The 21,494-nt window shown below is 37.8% G+C and overlaps 1 protein-coding gene and 1 pseudogene across 1 annotated transcript; one reads left to right on the top strand and one right to left on the bottom strand.

The window, feature by feature from the left end:
• Positions 1-15,687: 15,687 nt before the first annotated feature.
• Positions 15,688-16,917, bottom strand: LOC127095174 (uncharacterized). Its single transcript, XM_051033903.1, has one exon. It carries the CDS (start codon positions 16,915-16,917, stop codon positions 15,688-15,690), a length of 1,230 nt encoding a protein of 409 aa, XP_050889860.1.
• Positions 16,918-17,235: 318 nt separating this feature from the next.
• LOC127095176 (photosystem II CP47 reaction center protein-like) lies at positions 17,236-20,986 on the top strand (annotated as a pseudogene).
• Positions 20,987-21,494: the final 508 nt, after the last annotated feature.

Here is a 21,494-nt window from a genome sequence, read left to right on the forward strand (position 1 = left end):
CTCTTATGAGCTGAACATAATGCCCTGCTGTTTGAAAAAACCAGAACTTGCATTTTTGTTGTATGTTGTCGTATGAGGTTTGCATGAGATCCACTATGCCAGTGCCATGATTAGTTGTTGCTGTGCATTTGAGGTGGTTTGATCGGTTGTTTGAAGCAGAACTTGTTTTGCTGTTGGCCAAACCCTAGGGTTTATGTCTTAAACCCAGAAATTCATCCATTGGCCAGCTTTACTGTTTTATTGGCTGAGAGCCAATCAAAACATTTCGTTTTGCCTTGCCAAAACGCAGAGTTTTAATTAGTGAGCTCAGAATTACAACTATGCCACGATTGACCTTGGTTTGACCCCATATGCCATGCTTTCATGTTCATACTTCATCAATTATTCACTCAACTTCAATAATTCTTTTTTAATTCATTTCAACTCCAAAAATTATGAAATTTTTCCATCATGATCACAATTGAGTCTAGTTTTTTATTGTGAATTTTAATTAATTTTTCATTGGCTGGATTTTAAATGATAAATGATTTTTCAACATGTATGCATAAATGATACATTGTGCCATTTCAATTGTGAAATTCTCATGACATATCCTTTGAGCTTGAAATTTTTTGTGGTGAAACTAGACACATTGTCCTTCATTTCCATATAAAGTTTGTGCATTTCTAATTTGTGGATTGAGAGTTATGATTTTCTGAAGTTATGTGTTACATTTGGTGCCATACCATGATCATGTATTTTCCCAATTTTCGTTCACATGCTTCCTCTCATCCAATTGACCCCAAATTTTGCATGAATCATCTATCACATGTCTAGTTTGTGTATGAATTTTCTTGGAATTAATCATGCTGTTTTCCATTTGATTGAGAATTTTCTTCCATATTTGGTCATTTGTTGACTTTTTGTGCTATGCCTTGCCAAATCTTTTGTGAAATTCTCACATCATATTGTATGACTTTGAAATTTCATATGTGATAACTAGACATCTCAAGCTTTGCATTGGTGTTAATCTCATTCATTTCTCTTCTGTTTTCAAATTGATATGATTTTTTGAAGTTGACCCATGTTTGTTGACTTTCACCATGCTTACTTGAACTTGGTTTGACTTCATGATTTTACTTGACTGCCTTCCTCTCATCCAAATGCCATGAAATTTTACATGTATACCATGTTAGATGTTAGGATTGAGTGTGATTTATTTCATGATTTTTGAGTTTGTTTGAGTTGACTTTTGAATGAAGTCTTTGCTGTTGACTTTTGTATGCTTCTCTTGCCATGCTTTGCATCCTTTTGCATATGAAATGACCATGATGCATGATATAATTATGAATCCACTTGAGAATGCTTCTTGAATGTTTAGACTTGGTTTGGGTTGACTTTTCCTTGCTGCCTTGACTTTTTCTTTCATCTTTGACCCTAGGCTAGTCCTAGTGGTCTTCTAAGCTTATGTTGAGTTCATCTGTTTCAGGTTAAGCACCAATGCCTTGAGGATCATTCAAATGTGTTTTAGTTTGATTGTTTAATGTGCTAACCTTTGTTTTGTAGGTGTGACTCACATACTTGAGTCTTTGTGCCTTGCACAATTAGTCCCTCTGTGGTTGACTATTGGGTTTATTTCCTTTTGATTTTGACTGTTGACTTGTTTACTAATGAGTTTGACTTTTTTCAGGTACTTTAGTTGCTTAAGTTCTTTGAACTTGCTTGCTTTGCTTTTTAGCATTTGCTTTGAGGTATAATTACTTCTTCTTCATGTAGTCTGGAGACCCGGTCTGTTATTTGACCGGGCAAATTGTCTGAAGTCCTCCTTAAGAGGCAATGCCTGTGTTTGTTTAAATTTGTCCTAAGCAGGAAAAGTCCTTCAAGTAAGGCAATTGGTGGAAGGTAGGGATACGCAATCTATCCCCCACTATTCAGTGTGTCCTCTCTTTGCTCCCATTACATGGTTGAAGCAATGAGATAAATACCCAAGATCTAATCGAGTCAATAATGTGGAGAGAGTTCCTACTTTCTGAACTCCCACACTTTCTTTGATGCTCTCTCTGATCTGAGATAGAAGCAATGAGGCACACCCCTCATCTCCTATTCATCTGCTTCACCTTAGCCTCTCAATGGCAAGGTTAAGAGCGACCTTCACCTATTACAGTGGACTTTCAAAGTCAAACCCTCTTGTATGAGCCCCCTTGTTTTGGCTATAGAGTGTGCTGTTTTGATAATCATTGATTGACTGATTGCTTCATGTGCACTTGTTTGCCTGTATGTTATGCATTTATCATCATCAATTGCCATTAGTGCATGATCATACCATTTGTCTGTGTGACTTTTATCATTTGTTGTTTACCCATTGAGGACAATTGTAAGTCCATCTCTTTTGGCCATTGCTCCTATGATATGGAAGTGAGTATAAGACCATCACCTTGGCCACTCATCTTATCTTTGCCTGATGCATTTACTTGATTGTATGTGAGGAAGCAATTGTAAGTCCCTGCAAGTTGGCATTTGCTCTCCTATGATCACATGTGGTTTTGTTTGTTTGTATGTGAGGATACAACTGTAAGTCCCTGCAAGTTGGCATTTGTTTTCCTAGGATCATACTGTGTATGTTAGAGTAAGTCCAGACAGATTGGCATCTGACATCCATGTTTTGCTTTCTCTGTTTATGTGAGGTTGCAACTGTAAGTCCCAGCAAGTTGGCATTTGCATTCCTGTGATCATATTGTTGCTTTTGTTCTTGTATGTGAGGATCCACTGTAAGTCCCTGCAACGTGGCATTGGTATTCCTATGAGCATATTTGTGGAGTTAACCTAAGTCCAGACAGATTGGCAGTTGACTTCCATGTTTCATCTTTGTTTTCTTTTGAGGAGATTAGTGTAAGTCCATTGAGTGGCACCTGATATCCATTTTTATTTTAGGAGACTGGTGTAAATCCATCTATTGGTATCCGGTGTCCGCTTTTTATTTCTTTGCCTGTGGAGATTAGTGTAAGTCCATAGAGTGGCCTCTGATATCCCATTTTGTTTTAGGAGATTGGTATAAGACCATTGATTGGCATCCGGTATCCGCCTTTCTTTGCTTTGCTTGTTTGTTATTATCCATTGCTATCCCAAAGGACACCCTTGAATCATCCTCTATATGATTTCAAGAAGTGAACCTTCTAAGAAGTTTTACTATCCATCCTCATCCATTCATCATTCATTATGTCCTAAACCTTTTCACACTTTACCTTTCAAACTTGACATAGATGTTGTGCAAACATCTTCATGTTTTTTCTAACTAAAAACCTGGACTCAAGTCCTTGACTTTTTCAAACTTCATTTTCATAATACTTCTTTCGAATCAATCCTAATCATACTTTGACTTCACTTTCATAATCACAATCAATTAACTTCACTCATTCACTTGTCTTGGCTTTGTCCATTGTTAATCTTTTCACATTAGCCATAGGTTTCAATTATCATTGTGGTTGATGTAAATCTTGCCTATCCTTAGTGAGTCGACAGTAAGACTTCCGTACTGAAAACAGGGCTAACCCCTCAAGTACGTCGAAGCTATCCTCGCATGGTGGATGTTGTTTTTGGTCGAGTGTTCTCCCATTGATAATGAAAAGCCTCAGTGCTTGTGTTTAAAACTGAATCCACCAACTTTTGGAAATCTTTTAGCCGAACTACGGCGTTCTGATCCTTACCTTTGATGGAAGGTACGTAGGCAACGGGTTCATCCGTTCGAACCCAATACCCAATAAAAAATTGTATATTCTTTTCTCATCATCCCAATCATGTTTGCACAATACATATGTCATAACAAATATTAATTTAGCATAACAAGTGTGAAAAGGGCTCCCTAGGAGTACCTAGGACGTAGTGGGTGCCTAACACCTTCCCATTGCGTAATTTACCCCTTACCCAGACTCTCTGATCTTTTTATTAGTTTTCTACGTGTAAAACTTCTTAGGCTTTTGTTCGCTTTTTAGCCAGTCCTTTGGATAAATAAAAGTGCGGTGGCGACTCGAAATTTTCAACGTATCTCTTGCTTATGGTTTAATCGATAAATCATATAGCGACGAATACACCGTCACAAGGACGATCAGAATTCAGATGAAATTGAGGGGTATTTTCGAGAAGATGAAGACATGAATATGGGAGAAGCTGATACTGAGGGAAATCAAACTGGAACTAGTAATGCCAGCGTCGACACGGTCCCAAATCCAACTAAAGTTCGACCATCCGTCACCCAGACTTCACATATACCACTCACTGAGGAGGAGAAAAAATCTTTAAAACAAAATGATCCCCTCAAGTATGTGAGGTTAATGATGGCTCAAAGAGAGTCTTCTTCAGAGCAAAGTATTTCTGGAGCTTCGACCCAATCTGGTGCTAGTGCAAACGAAGCATCACATGACGAACTCCTTCAGCAGGTGAAGAAGGCAGTTTTTGATGTAAATCTCTTTGACGAGCTAAAGAATAATGTGGGGGCGAGCTTTAGCATAAAGAAGCTGATAAACAAGATTAACATCACTGCTTGCCCCACTGATGTAGGTGAAGCCCTTATTGATATTCAGAACCGCATTGACCAAGTGTGTGCTGAATATCATAGGGAGGTGGACGCCAAAGCTAAGCTTCTATCAACTGAAAAAGCTTAAACCATTGAGTTTGACAATGCCCTTCGAACTTCACAAGCTTCTGAGGAGTTAGCCGCTTCCAGAAAATCAGCCCAAGCAGAGTTCGACACTTACACTGCTTCGATACATCTCTGGGAATCTCATATTGCAGAATTGCAGCAAAAGATTTCTGATGCTAAGGCGAAACAGGCTGCTATCTGAGGCTTGGATAGTGCTGAAGCTGATGATCTGGCGAAGCAAAGCGTGGACCACGTCGAAAAAGCTACGGCTATGAACGAAGATATTGCACGCCTCAGAGGAGTTCAAGCGGCTGTTCAATATAAGATTGGCTTGGCGAAGAAGAAATATGATCGGATGAGGGCCACTATTCCTTTTTGATTTTCTCCTGTATTTTCTTTATTCGACTCTTGTTTACTTGTAACTTTGATTAAGACGAAAACCATTTTGGCACATATTTTGAGTTTAAATATCTTCACCATTTTGGCCATGATAGTTTTTTTTTACCTACTATGTTGTTATGATTCTAACTTCGTGCAAAAATGGTTTATACTTCTTTAAGTATTTTCCATTTACTTTTAGGATTCTTCGATCCTCTGCTAGTTCTTTTATTTCGTATGCATTGTTTGAAAATGCTTTTAAAATTCGAAAAGGTCCTTCCCAATGTGGAGACCATTTTCCTAATGCCTTATTCTTTCGATCCATAGGTAATATGACTTTCCAAACTAAATCATTCATAGTAAAAGTTTTACCTTTGACCCTCTTATTGTATGCCCTTGCTACCCTCTCCTTCTGTCTTCTTAATACTTCTAACGCATGTAACCTTTCTTCGTCCAAATCCACCAGCTCATTTATCATCATTTCCCAGTATAAGTCAGATGGAATTTCTCCTTGTCTTTGGATTCTTACTGATTGCAAGTAGACTTCGACAGGTAGTACTGCATCATGTCCAAATGTAAGCTGGAAAGGTGTAGTGTTAGTGGCTTCTTTAGGGGAGGTTCGACAAGCCCAAAGTGTTTGGTCTAAAGTTTTGTGCCAATTTTTTGGCTTTTTCCCTACATGATTTTTGATTAACCCAATTATTACTTTGTTGGCTGCTTCAACTTGCCCATTGGCTTGAGCATAATAGGGTGTGGATGTTAACAATTTGAACCCCATTTCCTTTGCAAATTCTTGCATCTTTCGACCAGTAAAAACTGATCCTTGATCTGTTGTTATACTTTCTGGGATTCTAAATCTGTATAAAATTTGCCTTTGAATGAATTCGATAACAGTTTCTTGATCCACATTTACTAAAGGTACTGCTTCGACCCATTTAGTGAAATAGTCAATTCCTACAAGTATGTATCTTTGACCTTTGGATGAATTGGGTCTAATTCCCCAATTAGATCTAATGCCCAACCTCTGAAGGGCCAAGGCTTAATAATTGTATGGAGTTCACTTGCAGGAGCATGTTGAATTCCTGCATGTATTTGACATTCTTGGCAACCCTTAGCAAACTCTATACAATCTTTTAACATGGTGGGCCAATACATTCTATATCTGAAAAGCAACCATTTCATCTTATGGCCTGCCTGATGTGCTCCACAAGCTCCACTATGTACGCTAGATAATGCCAAGTAAGCTTTGCTTTCTCCTAAGCATTTCAACAGGATCCCTTCAGGGGTTTTCTTGAATAATTCATTCCCTATCAATACATAAGATAAAGTCCTGTACTTGGTTTTTCTTTCTGTGTCTGTCGAAGGGTCCTTGAGATAATTAATAATTGGATTCCTCCAATCTGTATCTATCAAGATGTCAATGGCCAATACTTCAAACTCGTCTTTGTTAGCATATCCTAACTGGGTGCTTTCCAAATCTGTCGGAGATAATCTGGCGGCCATTGCCTTTCCTCTTACTTCGACAAGTTCTTCTAGCTTTTCTTTTGAAATTCTATACCCTGAGGTTATTTGTGCTAAGTTATTAGCCTCTTGGTTTTTTATTCTAGGGACATGTTTTATGTCGACGTATTCGAATTTTTTGAGTAACCTATTTGCAATGACGAAGTACATAATCAAATTTTCTTTTATACATTTGTACTCCTTCGTCAGTTACTTGATTACTAATTCTGAATCTCCTTTAATTTCGACCCTAGTTGCCCCCAATTCCAACAAAGCCTCAAGTCCTGCAATAAGGGCTTCATATTCTGCTTCGTTGTTCGAACAAAGGGGACCTTCAATTCTATACTTGAGTTTTGTTGGAACTTCGTCAGGAGAAATTAACATTATCCCAACCCCACTTCCATCCTTATGAATGGAACCGTCGAAGAATAATTTCCAAGGTTTCAACTCAACTTGAAATTGAGGATTTTCGACTAGTGCATGGTCTACAATAAAGTCTGATACTATTTGTCCCTTTATTGCCTTTAAAGGCATAAAGGTTAAAGAGTATTCAGTGAGTGCTAAAGCCCATTTGCCAATTCGACTGTGCATTATTGGCTTAGATAACATATACTTGATGACATCAAAATGCGAAGAGATGTATAAATCAATAGGTTTTATATAATACTTGAGTTTAGTACAAGAGAAATGCAAACAAAGACACAACTTTTCTATTGAAGTGTATCTAGTTTCTGCATCATTTAAAACCCTACTAAGGTAATAAATGGCTCTTTCGACGCCATCTTCATTCTCTTGCGCCAACATGTTACCTATGGTAGTGTCGGAAGCTGATATATACAATCTCATAGGCTTCTTTCCACATGGTGGTGCCAAGACATGAGGATTCGTCAAATAATGTTGGATCTTGTCGAATGCCTTTTGATGTTCGTCATTCCATTCGAACTTCCCTTGCTTCAGGCGCAGAAGGGGAGAAAAGGCTTGAGTTCGACCACTTAAATTCGAGATGAATCTTCCTAGGAAGTTTATCTTTCCTAATAATGATTGCAATTCTTTTTTGGTTGATGGTGCTTTGGTCTCCATAATAGCCTTCGTCTTGTTCTGATTGATTTCTATCCCCTTTTTGTGGACCACAAAGCCCAGAAAATCTCCAGCCTACACAAAGAATGCACACTTAAGAGGATTCATTTTTAAGCCATGTTTTCTCATTCTTTCAAATGATTGGCTGAGATGGGATAGATGATCTTCATCTGACGTAGATTTTATCACAATGTCATCTATGTATACTTGCATGAATGTCTCTATATAATCATGAAATATAGAATTCATTGCTCGCTGGTATGTTGCCCCAGCGTTTTTCAAGCCAAAAGGCATAACTATCCACTCATAAGTGCCTATTGCCTCTGGACATCGAAAAGCTGTTTTAGAAACATCTTCTTCTTCAATGAAAATCTGGTTATAGCCAGAATATCCATCAAGCATGCTGAGATATTCATAGCCTGCGGCTGAGTCAACCAACATCTCTGCCATAAGCATTGGATACTCATCCTTAGGGGTTGCTGCATTTAGATCACGAAAATCTATACATACTCGCAAAGAGCCATTTTTCTTGATAGCAGGGACAATATTAGCAATCCAATCGACATACCTTGTGTAACAGCCCAATTTTTAGGAACTAATGATTATATTATTTTATTATATTTTAATTATTTGGAGTGTTAAGTAATTAAGTGGTTGTGAGGTAGTATAATAATTGATTATATTAACTTAAGTAGTGTGGTAATTAATTATTTAGTTGTTATGAGAGATAGTTAAATAATTATATTAATTAAATTGGTATGACTAGTGAGTGGTTAATTATTTGAATTTAAATTTAAATAGAGATATCTAGATATTAGGTATTATTAGACCTAGTGATTAAATTAGATGGATATCATGATTAAGCCCAACTAAAATACTATTATAAATAGTAAGAGTGAAGGAAGTGAGAATTAGAATTCACTTGAGCACTGAAGGCAATAGAGAAAGAAAGAGGAGAGGAAAAGTAACGAGGAGTCAGGGTTTCCATCAGATTGACGAGGTAAGGGGGGAAATCCTTACTATTATGGGTTAGTATGATTGGGTCAATGGGTAGGAACATGTTTTAGGTTGAAATCCTTAATTGGCATGAATTGGAATTATTAGGTTTTGATAAATACCCTTGAATTGTGATGAATAAATTATGTTAAAACTGTGAATGAATCTATATTTGGGTGAGTCGTAATTTTCTGAACGTGTAGCTTTTTACGGAATCGAAATCGGAGGTCCGGAAGTCCTCCAACGGCGAAAAATACGGGTAATTTTGCATTCTGTTCGTTGTTAGCGCAGAAACAGCTTCCTGTTTTGCGTTAACCGGTTAACCCAGGGCGTTAACCGGTTAACACTGTTATGATAATTAAAAAATTTAATTTTTGTTTTGCGTTAACAGGTTAACCAAATTCGTTAACAGGTTAACACTGTTATGATAATTAAAAAATTAATTTCTGTCTTGCGTTAACAGGTTAACCAAATGCGTTAACAGGTTAACACTGTTGAAATACTGTTAGAATTGCATTCTGTCTTGCGTTAACAGGTTAACCCAGGGCGTTAACCGGTTAACACTGTTGAAAAACTGTTAAATTTGTATTCTGTCTTGCGTTAACAGGTTAACCCAGGGCGTTAACCGGTTAACACTGTTGAAATACTGTCAAATTTGTATTCTATCTTGCGTTAACAGGTTAACCAAATGCGTTAACAGGTTAACACTGTTTGAAAAGTGAAAAATTGATATTTAAATATTGTGTATGTTTTGGAATGGAATTATGTGTACATATTTGATGATTGGCCTATATTGGTGAATAATATATTGCACGAATGTGTATGTATGCCATTATTGAATTGTGAATGATTTATGATTATGAATGTGTATATGTACCAATTGTGAGTTATGGTGATATGTGGATGTTAAGACGGTATAGGAGGTCTTAATTGCATATGTGTTGGTATGTGTGCATTCATTCATAGCATGGTCGACTTCATTGTGGAAGTAGTGAAACTGTGGGTTCACATGAGCAGACGTTGATTCTTGAATTGGAATCAGGCGTAGTCGACTTCATTGTGGAAGTAGTGAAACTGTGGGTTCACATGAGCAGACGTTGATTCTTGAATTGGAATCAGGCGTAGAATTTAAGCGGTGATCCTTCATTGGAAACAGACGTAGGCTTTGGTCTTGTCCGGATCTGAAGCGTGGCTTGGATTCTAGATATTGAATCGGAAAGCGGTGAAACTTTGAGTTCACATTACGGTACCACATGCATAGAGTCACATTGTCTTGCATAGAGTCGTCTATAGTTATGTGATTATTGAATGCATGTATTGTTGTGAGTGTGATGTACATTGAAATATGTGGAATAATTGTCTGTTAATATTATTGACGTGATTATACTAAGTGTGATGAATTCTTAAATTGTGTTTTAATTCATTGTGCCTTATTATGCTATTTCATAATGATTTGGAATTCTCACCCTTTCTGTTTGAATGTTACCTTTACATGGGTATCGTGCAGATACTACAGAGTAGTATTGCTGGAGTAGGTGGACGGTAGCTCGCTCAAGATTAGCTGAAGAGTTTCCGTATTTAGTTTGAATTGGTAATGAGTCAATGCTCTGGTCATGTAACACTGGGTAGATTAGCGATGTTGAACTCGTATCTTATTTTGATATGCTTTATGTCATAAATCGTTTTATTTAATTTGAAGTAGTGACCATGGTATGGGACATGGATCATTTTATGAAATGCATGAGTATTCCTTATTTTCCGCTGCGAACGCATATGTTTGAATATTCATGATGATTGGAATGTGTTACTTTAATTGGCCACGTGTATTGTTGGTTTTTGAAAAGTTTTAAGTTTCGAAAACGTCGATGTGATGCCCTTTTCTTATATGCGTGTTTATTTACTCTGATTATATGCTAAATAATTTGGGGTAGAAAAAGGGGTGTTACATTAGTGGTATCAGAGCATGGTCGACCAGTTGGTCAATAGTCACTAATGTGTTACATTAGTAGCAGGTTGGTCCGTCCGACCAGGTTGTTTAGTTATGTTTGTTCCCTAATATGTGACATGTGTGTGAGAACACTGTCGGTGCTTGTTTTATTTTCCATTGGCAGGTTGGGAACTCGAGGATAAGATGAGGGAATCGTATCCTGAGAGGTTTGTTTGAGGAATTTTCGAGGACGAAAATCTTTTAAGTGGGGGAGAGTTGTAACAGCCCAATTTTTAGGAACTAATGATTATATTATTTTATTATATTTTAATTATTTGGAGTGTTAAGTAATTAAGTGGTTGTGAGGTAGTATAATAATTGATTATATTAATTTAAGTAGTGTGGTAATTAATTATTTAGTTGTTATGAGAGATAGTTAAATAATTATATTAATTAAATTGGTATGACTAGTGAGTGGTTAATTATTTGAATTTAAATTTAAATAGAGATATCTAGATATTAGGTATTATTAGACCTAGTGATTAAATTAGATGGATATCATGATTAAGCCCAACTAGAATACTATTATAAATAGTAAGAGTGAAGGAAGTGAGAATTAGAATTCACTTGAGCATTGAAGGAAATAGAGAAAGAAAGAGGAGAGGAAAAGTAAAGAGGAGTCAGGGTTTCCATCAGATTGACGAGGTAAGGGGGGAAATCCTTACTATTATGGGTTAGTATGATTGGGTCAATGGGTAGGAACATGTTTTAGGTTGAAATCCTTAATTGGCATGAATTGGAATTATTAGGTTTTGATAAATACCCTTGAATTGTGATGAATAAATTATGTTAAAACTGTGAATGAATCTATATTTGGGTGAGTCGTAATTTTCTGAACGTGTAGCTTTTTACGGAATCGAAATCGGAGGTCCGGAAGTCCTCCAACGGCGAATAATGCGGGTAATTCTGCATTCTGTTCGTTGTTAGCGCAGAAATAGCTTCCTGTTTTGCGTTAACCGGTTAACCCAGGGCGTTAACCGGTTAACACTGTTATGATAATTAAAAAATTTAATTTCTGTTTTGCGTTAACAGGTTAACCAAATTCGTTAACAGGTTAACACTGTTATGATAATTAAAAAATTAATTTCTGTCTTGCGTTAACAGGTTAACCAAATGCGTTAACAGGTTAACACTGTTGAAATACTGTTAGAATTGCATTCTGTCTTGCGTTAACAGGTTAACCCAGGGCGTTAACCGGTTAACACTGTTGAAAAACTGTTAAATTTGTATTCTGTCTTGCGTTAACAGGTTAACCCAGGGCGTTAACCGGTTAACACTGTTGAAATACTGTCAAATTTGTATTCTGTCTTGCGTTAACAGGTTAACCAAATGCGTTAACAGGTTAACACTGTTTGAAAAGTGAAAAATTGATATTTAAATATTGTGTATGTTTTGGAATGGAATTATGTGTACATATTTGATGATTGGCCTATATTGGTGAATAATATATTGCACGAATGTGTATGTATGCCATTATTGAATTGTGAATGATTTATGATTATGAATGTGTATATGTACCAATTGTGAGTTATGGTGATATGTGGATGTTAAGACGGTATAGGAGGTCTTAATTGCATATGTGTTGGTATGTGTGCATTCATTCATAGCATGGTCGACTTCATTGTGGAAGTAGTGAAACTGTGGGTTCACATGAGCAGACGTTGATTCTTGAATTGGAATCAGGCGTAGTCGACTTCATTGTGGAAGTAGTGAAACTGTGGGTTCACATGAGCAGGCGTTGATTCTTGAATTGGAATCAGGCGTAGAATTTAAGCGGTGATCCTTCATTGGAAACAGACGTAGGCTTTGGTCTTGTCCGGATCTGAAGCGTGGCTTGGATTCTAGATATTGAATCGGAAAGCGGTGAAACTTTGAGTTCACATTACGGTACCACATGCATAGAGTCACATTGTCTTGCATAGAGTCGTCTATAGTTATGTGATCATTGAATGCATGTATTGTTGTGAGTGTGATGTACATTGAAATATGTGGAATAATTGTCTGTTAATATTATTGACGTGATTATACTAAGTGTGATGAATTCTTAAATTGTGTTTTAATTCATTGTGCCTTATTATGCTATTTCATAATGATTTGGAATTCTCACCCTTTCTGTTTGAATGTTACCTTTACATGGGTATCGTGCAGATACTACAGAGTAGTATTGCTGGAGTAGGTGGACGGTAGCTCGCTCAAGATTAGCTGAAGAGTTTCCGTATTTAGTTTGAATTGGTAATGAGTCAATGCTCTGGTCATGTAACACTGGGTAGATTAGCGATGTTGAACTCGTATCTTATTTTGATATGCTTTATGTCATAAATCGTTTTATTTAATTTGAAGTAGTGACCATGGTATGGGACATGGATCATTTTATGAAATGCATGAGTATTCCTTATTTTCCGCTACGAACGCATATGTTTGAATATTCATGATGATTGGAATGTGTTACTTTAATTGGCCAGGTGTATTGTTGGTTTTTGAAAAGTTTTAAGTTTCGAAAACGTCGATGTGACGCCCTTTTCTTATATGCGTGTTTATTTACTCTGATTATATGCTAAATAATTTGGGGTAGAAAAAGGGGTGTTACACCTTGTGGTCCTGATGAAATTGCAACGAAGAAGTCTTTCGACCTCTTTTTTGATCTTTGTGAGGATTTCTGGGGCGAATCTTCTTGGAGTCTGCTTGATGGGCTTCTTTCCATCCTTTATAGGCAGCTTTAATTCGACCAGGTCCCTCTTCAAACCAGGCATCTCGTCGTAATCCCAAGCGAAGCAATCTTTGTTCTTCCTTAGTAATTCAATAACTCTCACTTTCAACTTGGGGTCCAGTTTAGCGCTGATGTAGGTAATTCTTTTTGCACTTCCATCTCCGAGATCAATCTCTTCGAGAGGATCTTGCGCTAACATCTTTGCACTTGATGTTACTGGATCTTTTTTAAATCCCAGAGGCTCTTCGTCGTAGATGGCGTCCAACCTCTGTTCTGCTGGTTCCACAGGTACTTGTACGTCAGGGGTTTTTGGTTTAAAGAACTCCCCTGGTCCTGTATTACAGATTTCACCATATGTGGCTTTGTTAGCCATGTTTGTTATCTCGGCTTCGAGAGCCGCTTGTCTTTTGTTCTCATCCATGTAGGCCGAAATCTTTTCGAAGAAAGAAAACTCAGTCATAGTACAGGTCTTCATCCCAGCCTATTGGCCGTATTTCAGATGATTCTCTTATTTCTGGGTCTCCCATAATCTTCCTATCCCACTGAAAGCCATTTGGGTGGAGACTCAAGAAGTACAGGGCATTTTTATTTGGGGCGTAGCCTTCTTCCGCTGGGTAACATGGTCCTATGTGCGCCAAATTCCTGTCGAAGTTTCTCTTGGCCACTTGGTTTACTTCTGCCATGAAGTAACTTTGGTCAGCTTCGACATTCTCTACCACGCCATCTTCTCTCTAGATAGATATTCTTTGATGCATGGTCGAAGGGACCGCTCCTATTCCATGTATCCATTCTCTCCCCAATAGTAAGTTGTAATTTTCTTTTACAGGTATTACCATAAACATTGTTGGTCTTGTGATTGACCCAACAGTCAGGTCCACTTGTATGACGCCCAGCGTCTGTCCTATCTTACCTTCATAATTTGACAATACCATGTTGTGAGGTTTGACATCAGTGTCGAACATCTCTATCTTTTTCAACATGAATTGGGGCATCAAATTGACTGTTGCTCCCCCTTCCACCAAGACTTTATTCACTCCCACCTGTCCAACTTTGGCCCTAATGTATAGGGGCCTAAGGTGACTCTGCATCCCCTGGTGAGGCCTTTCGAAAATAGCATTCTGTTCTTCGACAGCACCACTGTTCAGAACATAGTAACACACTGGTTGATGCTTCGCCATCTCCGCAGCGTCCGCTTCCTCATTATCTTCAACCTCTGTTTCCTGGTTATACTCGTACGGCAGGACTGAGACCACGTTGCAATTCATATTCACAGAAGACACTCCGTCGGACTCGAAATCATCTGTGAGCATTTCCTCTTCTCTTGCTTGTTCCTTATGAACCTTCTGAGTTATGTTTTCATCTGGAAATAACTTTCTTCCTACGGGCGGTTTGGTCGAATCCGTGATATTTAGGGGAATCTTGACGCTGCTAGATTCTCCAGTCTCTTTTAGATTCATTTCTCTTTCTGCTTTCCTCATCCTTTGATGTCTTCTCCATTGGGATCTTGACATAGGGTTTTTTCCTTTGTAATTTTATAGCCTGATAGCCTCTCTTTTGGACGCCTGAAATTGTTTTCTGTACGCCCACGAGGTTCTTCCTCCATCTTCGAAACTCCTCCACTTTCCTTTCTTTGGTCCCGCCTGAGTCCACTTGTCCTCAGGGACTTCTGCTGGCAATTTAAACATGACTCTCTTCGCCCTTGGGTGAGGGCTATCTGGCCTCCTAGGTGCTCCCCTCTTGTCGAAGCTATACATGTTTGGATTTCCTCCATGTCCGTCCCAACCTTTGTCATATGGGATTCTTTCGAATGCTTCGGCTAATTCTCCGTTGTACACTGCCCCACACCTGGGACACATCAAACATTCTGTTTCATATTTGTAGCAGCGCACAATGAAACCCATAAGGCTTTCTTCTGGTGTGGGATACACCTTCTGTAATTGGCTTTCCTTCCTCCAGTTTCTCTCGGTCTTTGCTCGTTGCCATCTCTCGTAATCTTCAGCCACCCTTCGAGATATCTTGATGCTGCATCTTGGGCACAGCAACATGTCAGCATTCTTTTTGTGACATCTCCAGAGATCACGTAGGCTTTCGTTGGCTTTGGGATAGCCAAACTTCATCCCTTCTTGCTCCATTTGCTCCATCTTCAAACATTCCTCCACTTCCTCCATTTCTGGGGGGGGGGGGGGGGTTGCTTCAGATCTACCATGTTGACACCTAGACTTGCGCCATCAGTGATTGAAATTGCTTCGAACTTCTTTCTTAGGCCCTCAGTAGCCTCAGTTGTTTTTACTTTTAGACCTTCAGTGGCCCTTGGTTCGACGTTAGCAACCTGTTTACCTTTGATAGAGATTCCAAAGGAAACGTCATTACTTAGGCCATCGGTATCCTGCTTTCCATCCAGTGTGTAGCCTCCGGTTCCTGTTGCTTTTACAGCCTCCACTCCCTTACGTCAACCATGTTGATTTCGATAAGTTCAGCATAGTTTGTCTCAGCAATGTTAAGGGGATCAATATCAACTTTCATCTGGTTTTTCCCTTTGTCAGCGAACTTGAGGCGGCCATCTCTGATTGCATTCTGAATAAGATCCCTGAAAAGAAAACATTGTGAAGTTTTATGGCCTAAAAAACTGTGATATTTACAGAAGCCTCTTTTCTTTCGTTGTTCTAACGGAGGAATCTTGGTATTATGAGGCACTATCATTTGGCCATCTTTTACTAATAAATCGAAGATCTCGTCACATTTGGTAACATCAAATGTGTAAGTCTTTTTGGGAAATCTCTCGTTCTTTTCAGTTTCGACAGGATTTCTGCCATTCGAAGGTGTAAGTAATTTGCAGGCGTAGGGTGGTGCTTCTTTTAATTCTGCTAAATCTACTTCGAATTCTTCAAGACCATAGGGGTCTTCAACAATTTCAGACTCTTCGTCTTCGAATTCGACATAAGCAACCCTCTCTTTCTTATAATTCTTATTCACTCTGGCCTTTTCAGATTTTAAGCGTTCGACCTGTCGAACCCTATCTGCTAATTGGGCCATGTCTCTTAGATGCTGGGTATCTAACTTTTTCCTGATGGAATAGTCCAGACCCCCAGCGGCCATTTCGACCAACTCGTGTCCAGGCACTATTGTAAAGCATCTAGATTTCAACAAACAGAACCTATTCAGATAATCACCTATAGGTTCGGTGAATTTTCTCTTGATGCTGGCTAATTCCTTAAGGCTTATCTTAGTTTGGCCCATGTAGAATTGTTCATGAAACAATCTTTCTAACTGGGGCCAAGCATCTATGGAATTTGGTGGCAAAGTCGTAAACCACGTGAAGGCGTTCTTTGTTAAAGAACTAGGGAAATATTTCATCCTCAAGTTCTCACTATTCGCCAAATCCCCTTCCTCAGTCATGTATCTGGTTATATGCTCTATAGTGGATTCACTAGTATCCCCTGAGAATTTGGTAAACTTAGGGATTTTACAACCCCTTGGTAATTCTGTTTGCAGGACATATTCTGATAAAGGAGAAGAATAATTTGACCGTCGAAGTCCTGTGTTCAGACCATTCTGGGCCATGATTCTCTCTATCATACTGGTTAGGTCATTTTCCATCATGTTTTCCCGCCTGACCCTATGAATTACTTCGTCTGCATCCTGGTCTCTATTAACCATTATCACTCTCCTAGGTTGTTCTTCAGGGACTTCTCGTCGAATTGGCTGTTGTTCCAATCTTTCCCCCGTGACTCTTTCGTCAGGGGCTTGCCTTTATGGTCGAACCTGATCTATCGTTGGTTCTTCTCCCTGGGTTATAACCTGGTTTGGCCTGCGTCGAACAGCAGGTTGTGGGGCGCCTAGAAAATCTGCTATGCGTCCCATCTGTGCTGACAATTATTGGTATGTTTGGGCATTGTCAGTATTAGTCCTATTCACATTCTGTATTAAAGGAGAAAAAAAGGTATTCATTTCTCTGGCCAGAATTCCTACCATATCATGGTTACTGGCATCCATTTGTTGTCTAAAGGCTGCCTGATTATTCGTTGTAAGGGTAGGTAGTAGGGTGGGGATTCCTTGTGATTGGTTATTTCAACCTACATGGTTCATGCCAGATCCAAAATTTTGAATTGGCGAAATAACCGTATTATGTGGTTGAGTATATATGGAAGAATTGTTTTGAAGCCCTGCCATGGCGGTAGATGGCATTCCATATGGGTAATCCCTCACAGGCCTAACGTTTTCGAATCCTGGTGGCCTAGGGGTTGAAACTGCAAGATTATCTGTCGCACCTGACATGATAGGCATTACTGTCGAATTATGCAAGGCCATGGATCCAGACGTTGGTATGGCCTGTGCATTTGGGATTTCAGTGGATACATTAATCGAATTCGCTCCGATTGTGCCCGTTCCCTAGGGAGAGAATTGTTCCCCTTTACTGGTTGTATTAACCATCTTTTTTGCGTTTTTTCTGTTGGTTATAGGTTGTGAATTGTTGGCTATCCTGCCACTTCTAAGGATCACACAACGCTAATTTTTAAACCAAAAGAATAACAACAATTTTGCGAATTGTAAAACCAACTATTGTAATCAACAATTCTTTTGACACCGTCCCACTGGGCGTGCCAATTTGCTTACCAGTGATTTCTGATAAACAACCGCTAGTCTTCCAAATTTATATATTTTTGGTAACTCACAGGATCGACTAGATTGATCCTAGGACATGTCTCTTAAGAATTATTATTACGGTGATTTGACTCATGGTTAAGTTTGTTTCTAATTTGTGGAAGACGAAAAGTGTTTAGACAACAATTCTAAATGCAACTTATGACTTTATGAACAAAGTAAATGACGATAACTTTGTAGTAAAAGGTTTCTTAAAGATAACGAAAAGACTTAGGAAAGGTAAAGATAAATGACTCGAAGTAAATGCTTTTCGTTTTGAGAAAGTACTGGAAATGAAGACTTGGCGAAGTGTAAATGCAGAAGTAAAAGTGATGATAAATTACTGAAAAGTAAGGGCAATTCGACAGATAAAAAAGCAGTAAAATACTTTAATTTAAACAATTGGTATGAAAAATATAACATGAATGAAACTTATGGTGTTCTTCATACATACATTTTCAACGTAAAACTCTTTTCTCTCGCTCCGGTACTTCGAGTGTATTTTGTGAATTTATGTATATCTGTTTGAACACCCTGAATCTAAAACTAAGACCCCTATTTATAGTAATTTTACCCTAACGGCCTTTACACATATGACTGCCACGTTCGCCATTCTCAAGCGTTGCATATCTCAGATGTTTCCACATGTTGGCCTGACGAAACGACTTTGTTTAAATTTCAAATACTTCCGCTTGAAGCTTCGACTCTGTGAACGCCTATGTCGAAGAGAGCTTTATGAAAACCCAAAAAATCTTCTAAGTTCTAGGCTTCGACAGCAAAGAATTGCTCACCCACAAAGAAAATTTAAACAGCTTCGCCACAGTCATATTTTGCTTATTTTTAAAAACATAACATTTCCAAAGACCTTCAGCTATCTGTCGAAATCCCCAGCTAACAGGTAGATCAGAAATTTCCACGTATGTTTTGACATTATTGAATCCATTTTATATCGGATAAAATCATTCCAAGAGTATGAGTTCCTTGAAGTTACTACTTCTTTATAAGTCTTAGGATCATCTTCCACTTGAAGATTAATAGGAGTCTTTCATACATAATTCTCATTATTTCCTTCTACTAGATAAAAGAAATAAGTCGAGAATGAATTTTGTTCCATCTTAGATCCTTAGAATTTCTAACTCTCTTGCTTATCCTAAGTTCATGTTGTTTTTTCAACAATCATTGAAGAACTTTCGGTTTGTGTTTCAACAATTTGTGGAGAACCTTTCTCACGAGGTTCTTCATTTGTGAGAATCTTGAATTTCTTATACTCCGTGATAAGGTTTTCAAACTTTCACATTTCAGGATTTAATAGTTATATAATAAATTCAAAAGTCTATATAAGTCATGATCCATTTTCATAGGATTTTTGTATGCCTTATAAATTTTATCAAACACAAATGATTCACATAGTATCCGAATCCACGATATCGATTATTATTATTGATTCTTGATTGCAAAATTAAATGGACCAAGGCTAGAATCGTGAATGAAATCACTTTCCTTATAATTATTTCAAGCACTCTCAAATATCTTAGAGTTGGAATGCGGGAATATCCAAGATAATTCAGCCTATACTCGAGTTTGCACAAGACCGATGAAAACTTGAATGTAGGAAAGATGAAATCTGGAATTTGTGTGAAGAGGATAGACTTTTGTGATGTGTTTTTTCGAATCCTGATTGATCAATTTATAGGTCAAACTGGTGTTTTTTCATAAGGTTGCGTCTCTTTATGAAACACACACTTTCAGTAACATTTTTGCTAAATATTGCACTATTTCACCTACATCAACAATTTTCAAATGTTGCACTGTTTCGCCTATAAAAATAGTTTTCAAAGGTTGTACTGTTTCACATTCTGCAACATTTCACGATGTTTTTCCTATTTCTGAATTCAGAATACAAATTGCCTACTGCAACACTTCACAAGTGTTGCCTAAATTAACATTCACTTCCATATTTTCTTATCATTTTCGAACACATGCAAGATTATTAATTGTTAATAATATATATATATATATATAGACACACCTCTAAACCGTACTCTGCCTCTCTTCAATGTTGTCTACATCTTATTAGTTGGGGAAGCACACATCGGCTTATTACTCAGAAACATGTAACAAGTTAAAACAATGTTTGAACTTGTCACTAATAATTGGTTTGATCAACATATAATCAGCATTTGCTGAAGTATGAACATTTTTAAGTAATACTTCTCCAAATGCAAGTAACTATTTTATCTTTTGAAACCTCTCATAAGTGCTAAAAATATGTAAAATAACGGTTGGTTGGTTAGGGCATCCTATCTTTAGAGACAAAGAGGGGCGTGAACTTTTTGTACGTCGTATGCCTACTTTTTTTAAAACATTTCCGGTTGTTTTGGTAGACGGAAACAGAATTGTTCGAGCAGATGTTCCTTTTGAATGGAAGAATTGAAGTATAGTTTCGAACAAGTAGGAGTAATTGTTGAATTCTATGATGGCGAACTCAATGGAGTCAGTTATAGTGATCCTGCTACTGTGAAAAAATATGCTCGACGTGCTCAATTGGGTGAAATTTTTGAATCAGATCGTGTTACTTTCAAATCGGATGGTGTTTTTCGTAGCAGTCCAAGGGATTGGTTTACTTTTGGACATGCATCATTTGCTCTGCTCTTCTTTTTCGGGCACATTTGGCATGGTGCTAGAACCTTGTTCAGAGATGTTTTTGCTGGTATTGATCCAGATTTGGATGCGCAGGTAGAATTTGGAGCATTCCAAAAACTGAGAGATCCTACTACAAAAAAACAGGGAGTCTGATAGAAATAGGGTTGTTCCTTTTCGATTCGACTTTTTTTGTTGTTATTTGAATTTGATATAGGGAACTAGACAAATCTTGATTTCAATCATTCCATTTTGTTTTACTCTTGTTCTTTCTTTTTCTTTATCCAGGAGATAATCCCCCCACCCCAAAACAGGTATGAAAGTTATAATTGTAAACCACGATCAAATCTATGGAAGCATTGGTTTATACATTCCTCTTAGTCTCGACTTTAGGAATTATTTTTTTCGCTATTTTTTTTAGAGAACCCCCTAAAGTTCCAACTAATAACACGAAATGATTTTGAATTATCTCAATTGAAGTAATGAGCCTCCAATATCGTAATATTGAGGGCTCATTACCTCAACTAGTCCCCATGTTCTTCGAATGGATCTCTTAGTTGTTTAGAGGGTTGCCCAAAAGCAGTATGTAAGGCATACCCAGTAAAACTTACAATTAAACCGGATATAAAGATGGAAATTAAGGTTGTTATTTCCATGATTGTATAATATCAAGAGTACAATAGATCTATAGGGTAAGATCATTTATCTACAGCGGAATGGTATACAAAGTCAACAGATCTCAATCAAAAAATAGGATTTATGGCTACATAAACTGTTGAGGGTAGTTCTAGATCTGGTCTAAGACGAACTGTTGTAGGAGATATATTGAAACCATTGAATTCAGAATATGGTAAAGTAGCTCCGGGGTGGGGAACTACCCCTTTTATGGGGATTGCAATGGCCCTATTTGCGGTATTTCTCTCTATTATTTTAGAGATTTATAATTCGTCCCT

Source organism: Lathyrus oleraceus, chromosome 6 (genome assembly GCF_024323335.1).
Source record: "Lathyrus oleraceus cultivar Zhongwan6 chromosome 6, CAAS_Psat_ZW6_1.0, whole genome shotgun sequence".
NCBI classification, from domain to species: domain Eukaryota; kingdom Viridiplantae; phylum Streptophyta; class Magnoliopsida; order Fabales; family Fabaceae; genus Lathyrus; species Lathyrus oleraceus.

Coding starts and splice junctions, on each gene's coding strand:
- LOC127095174 (XM_051033903.1), bottom strand. CDS start 16,917: ATGGTTAATAGAGACCAGGATGCAGACGAAGTAATTCATAGGGTCAGG.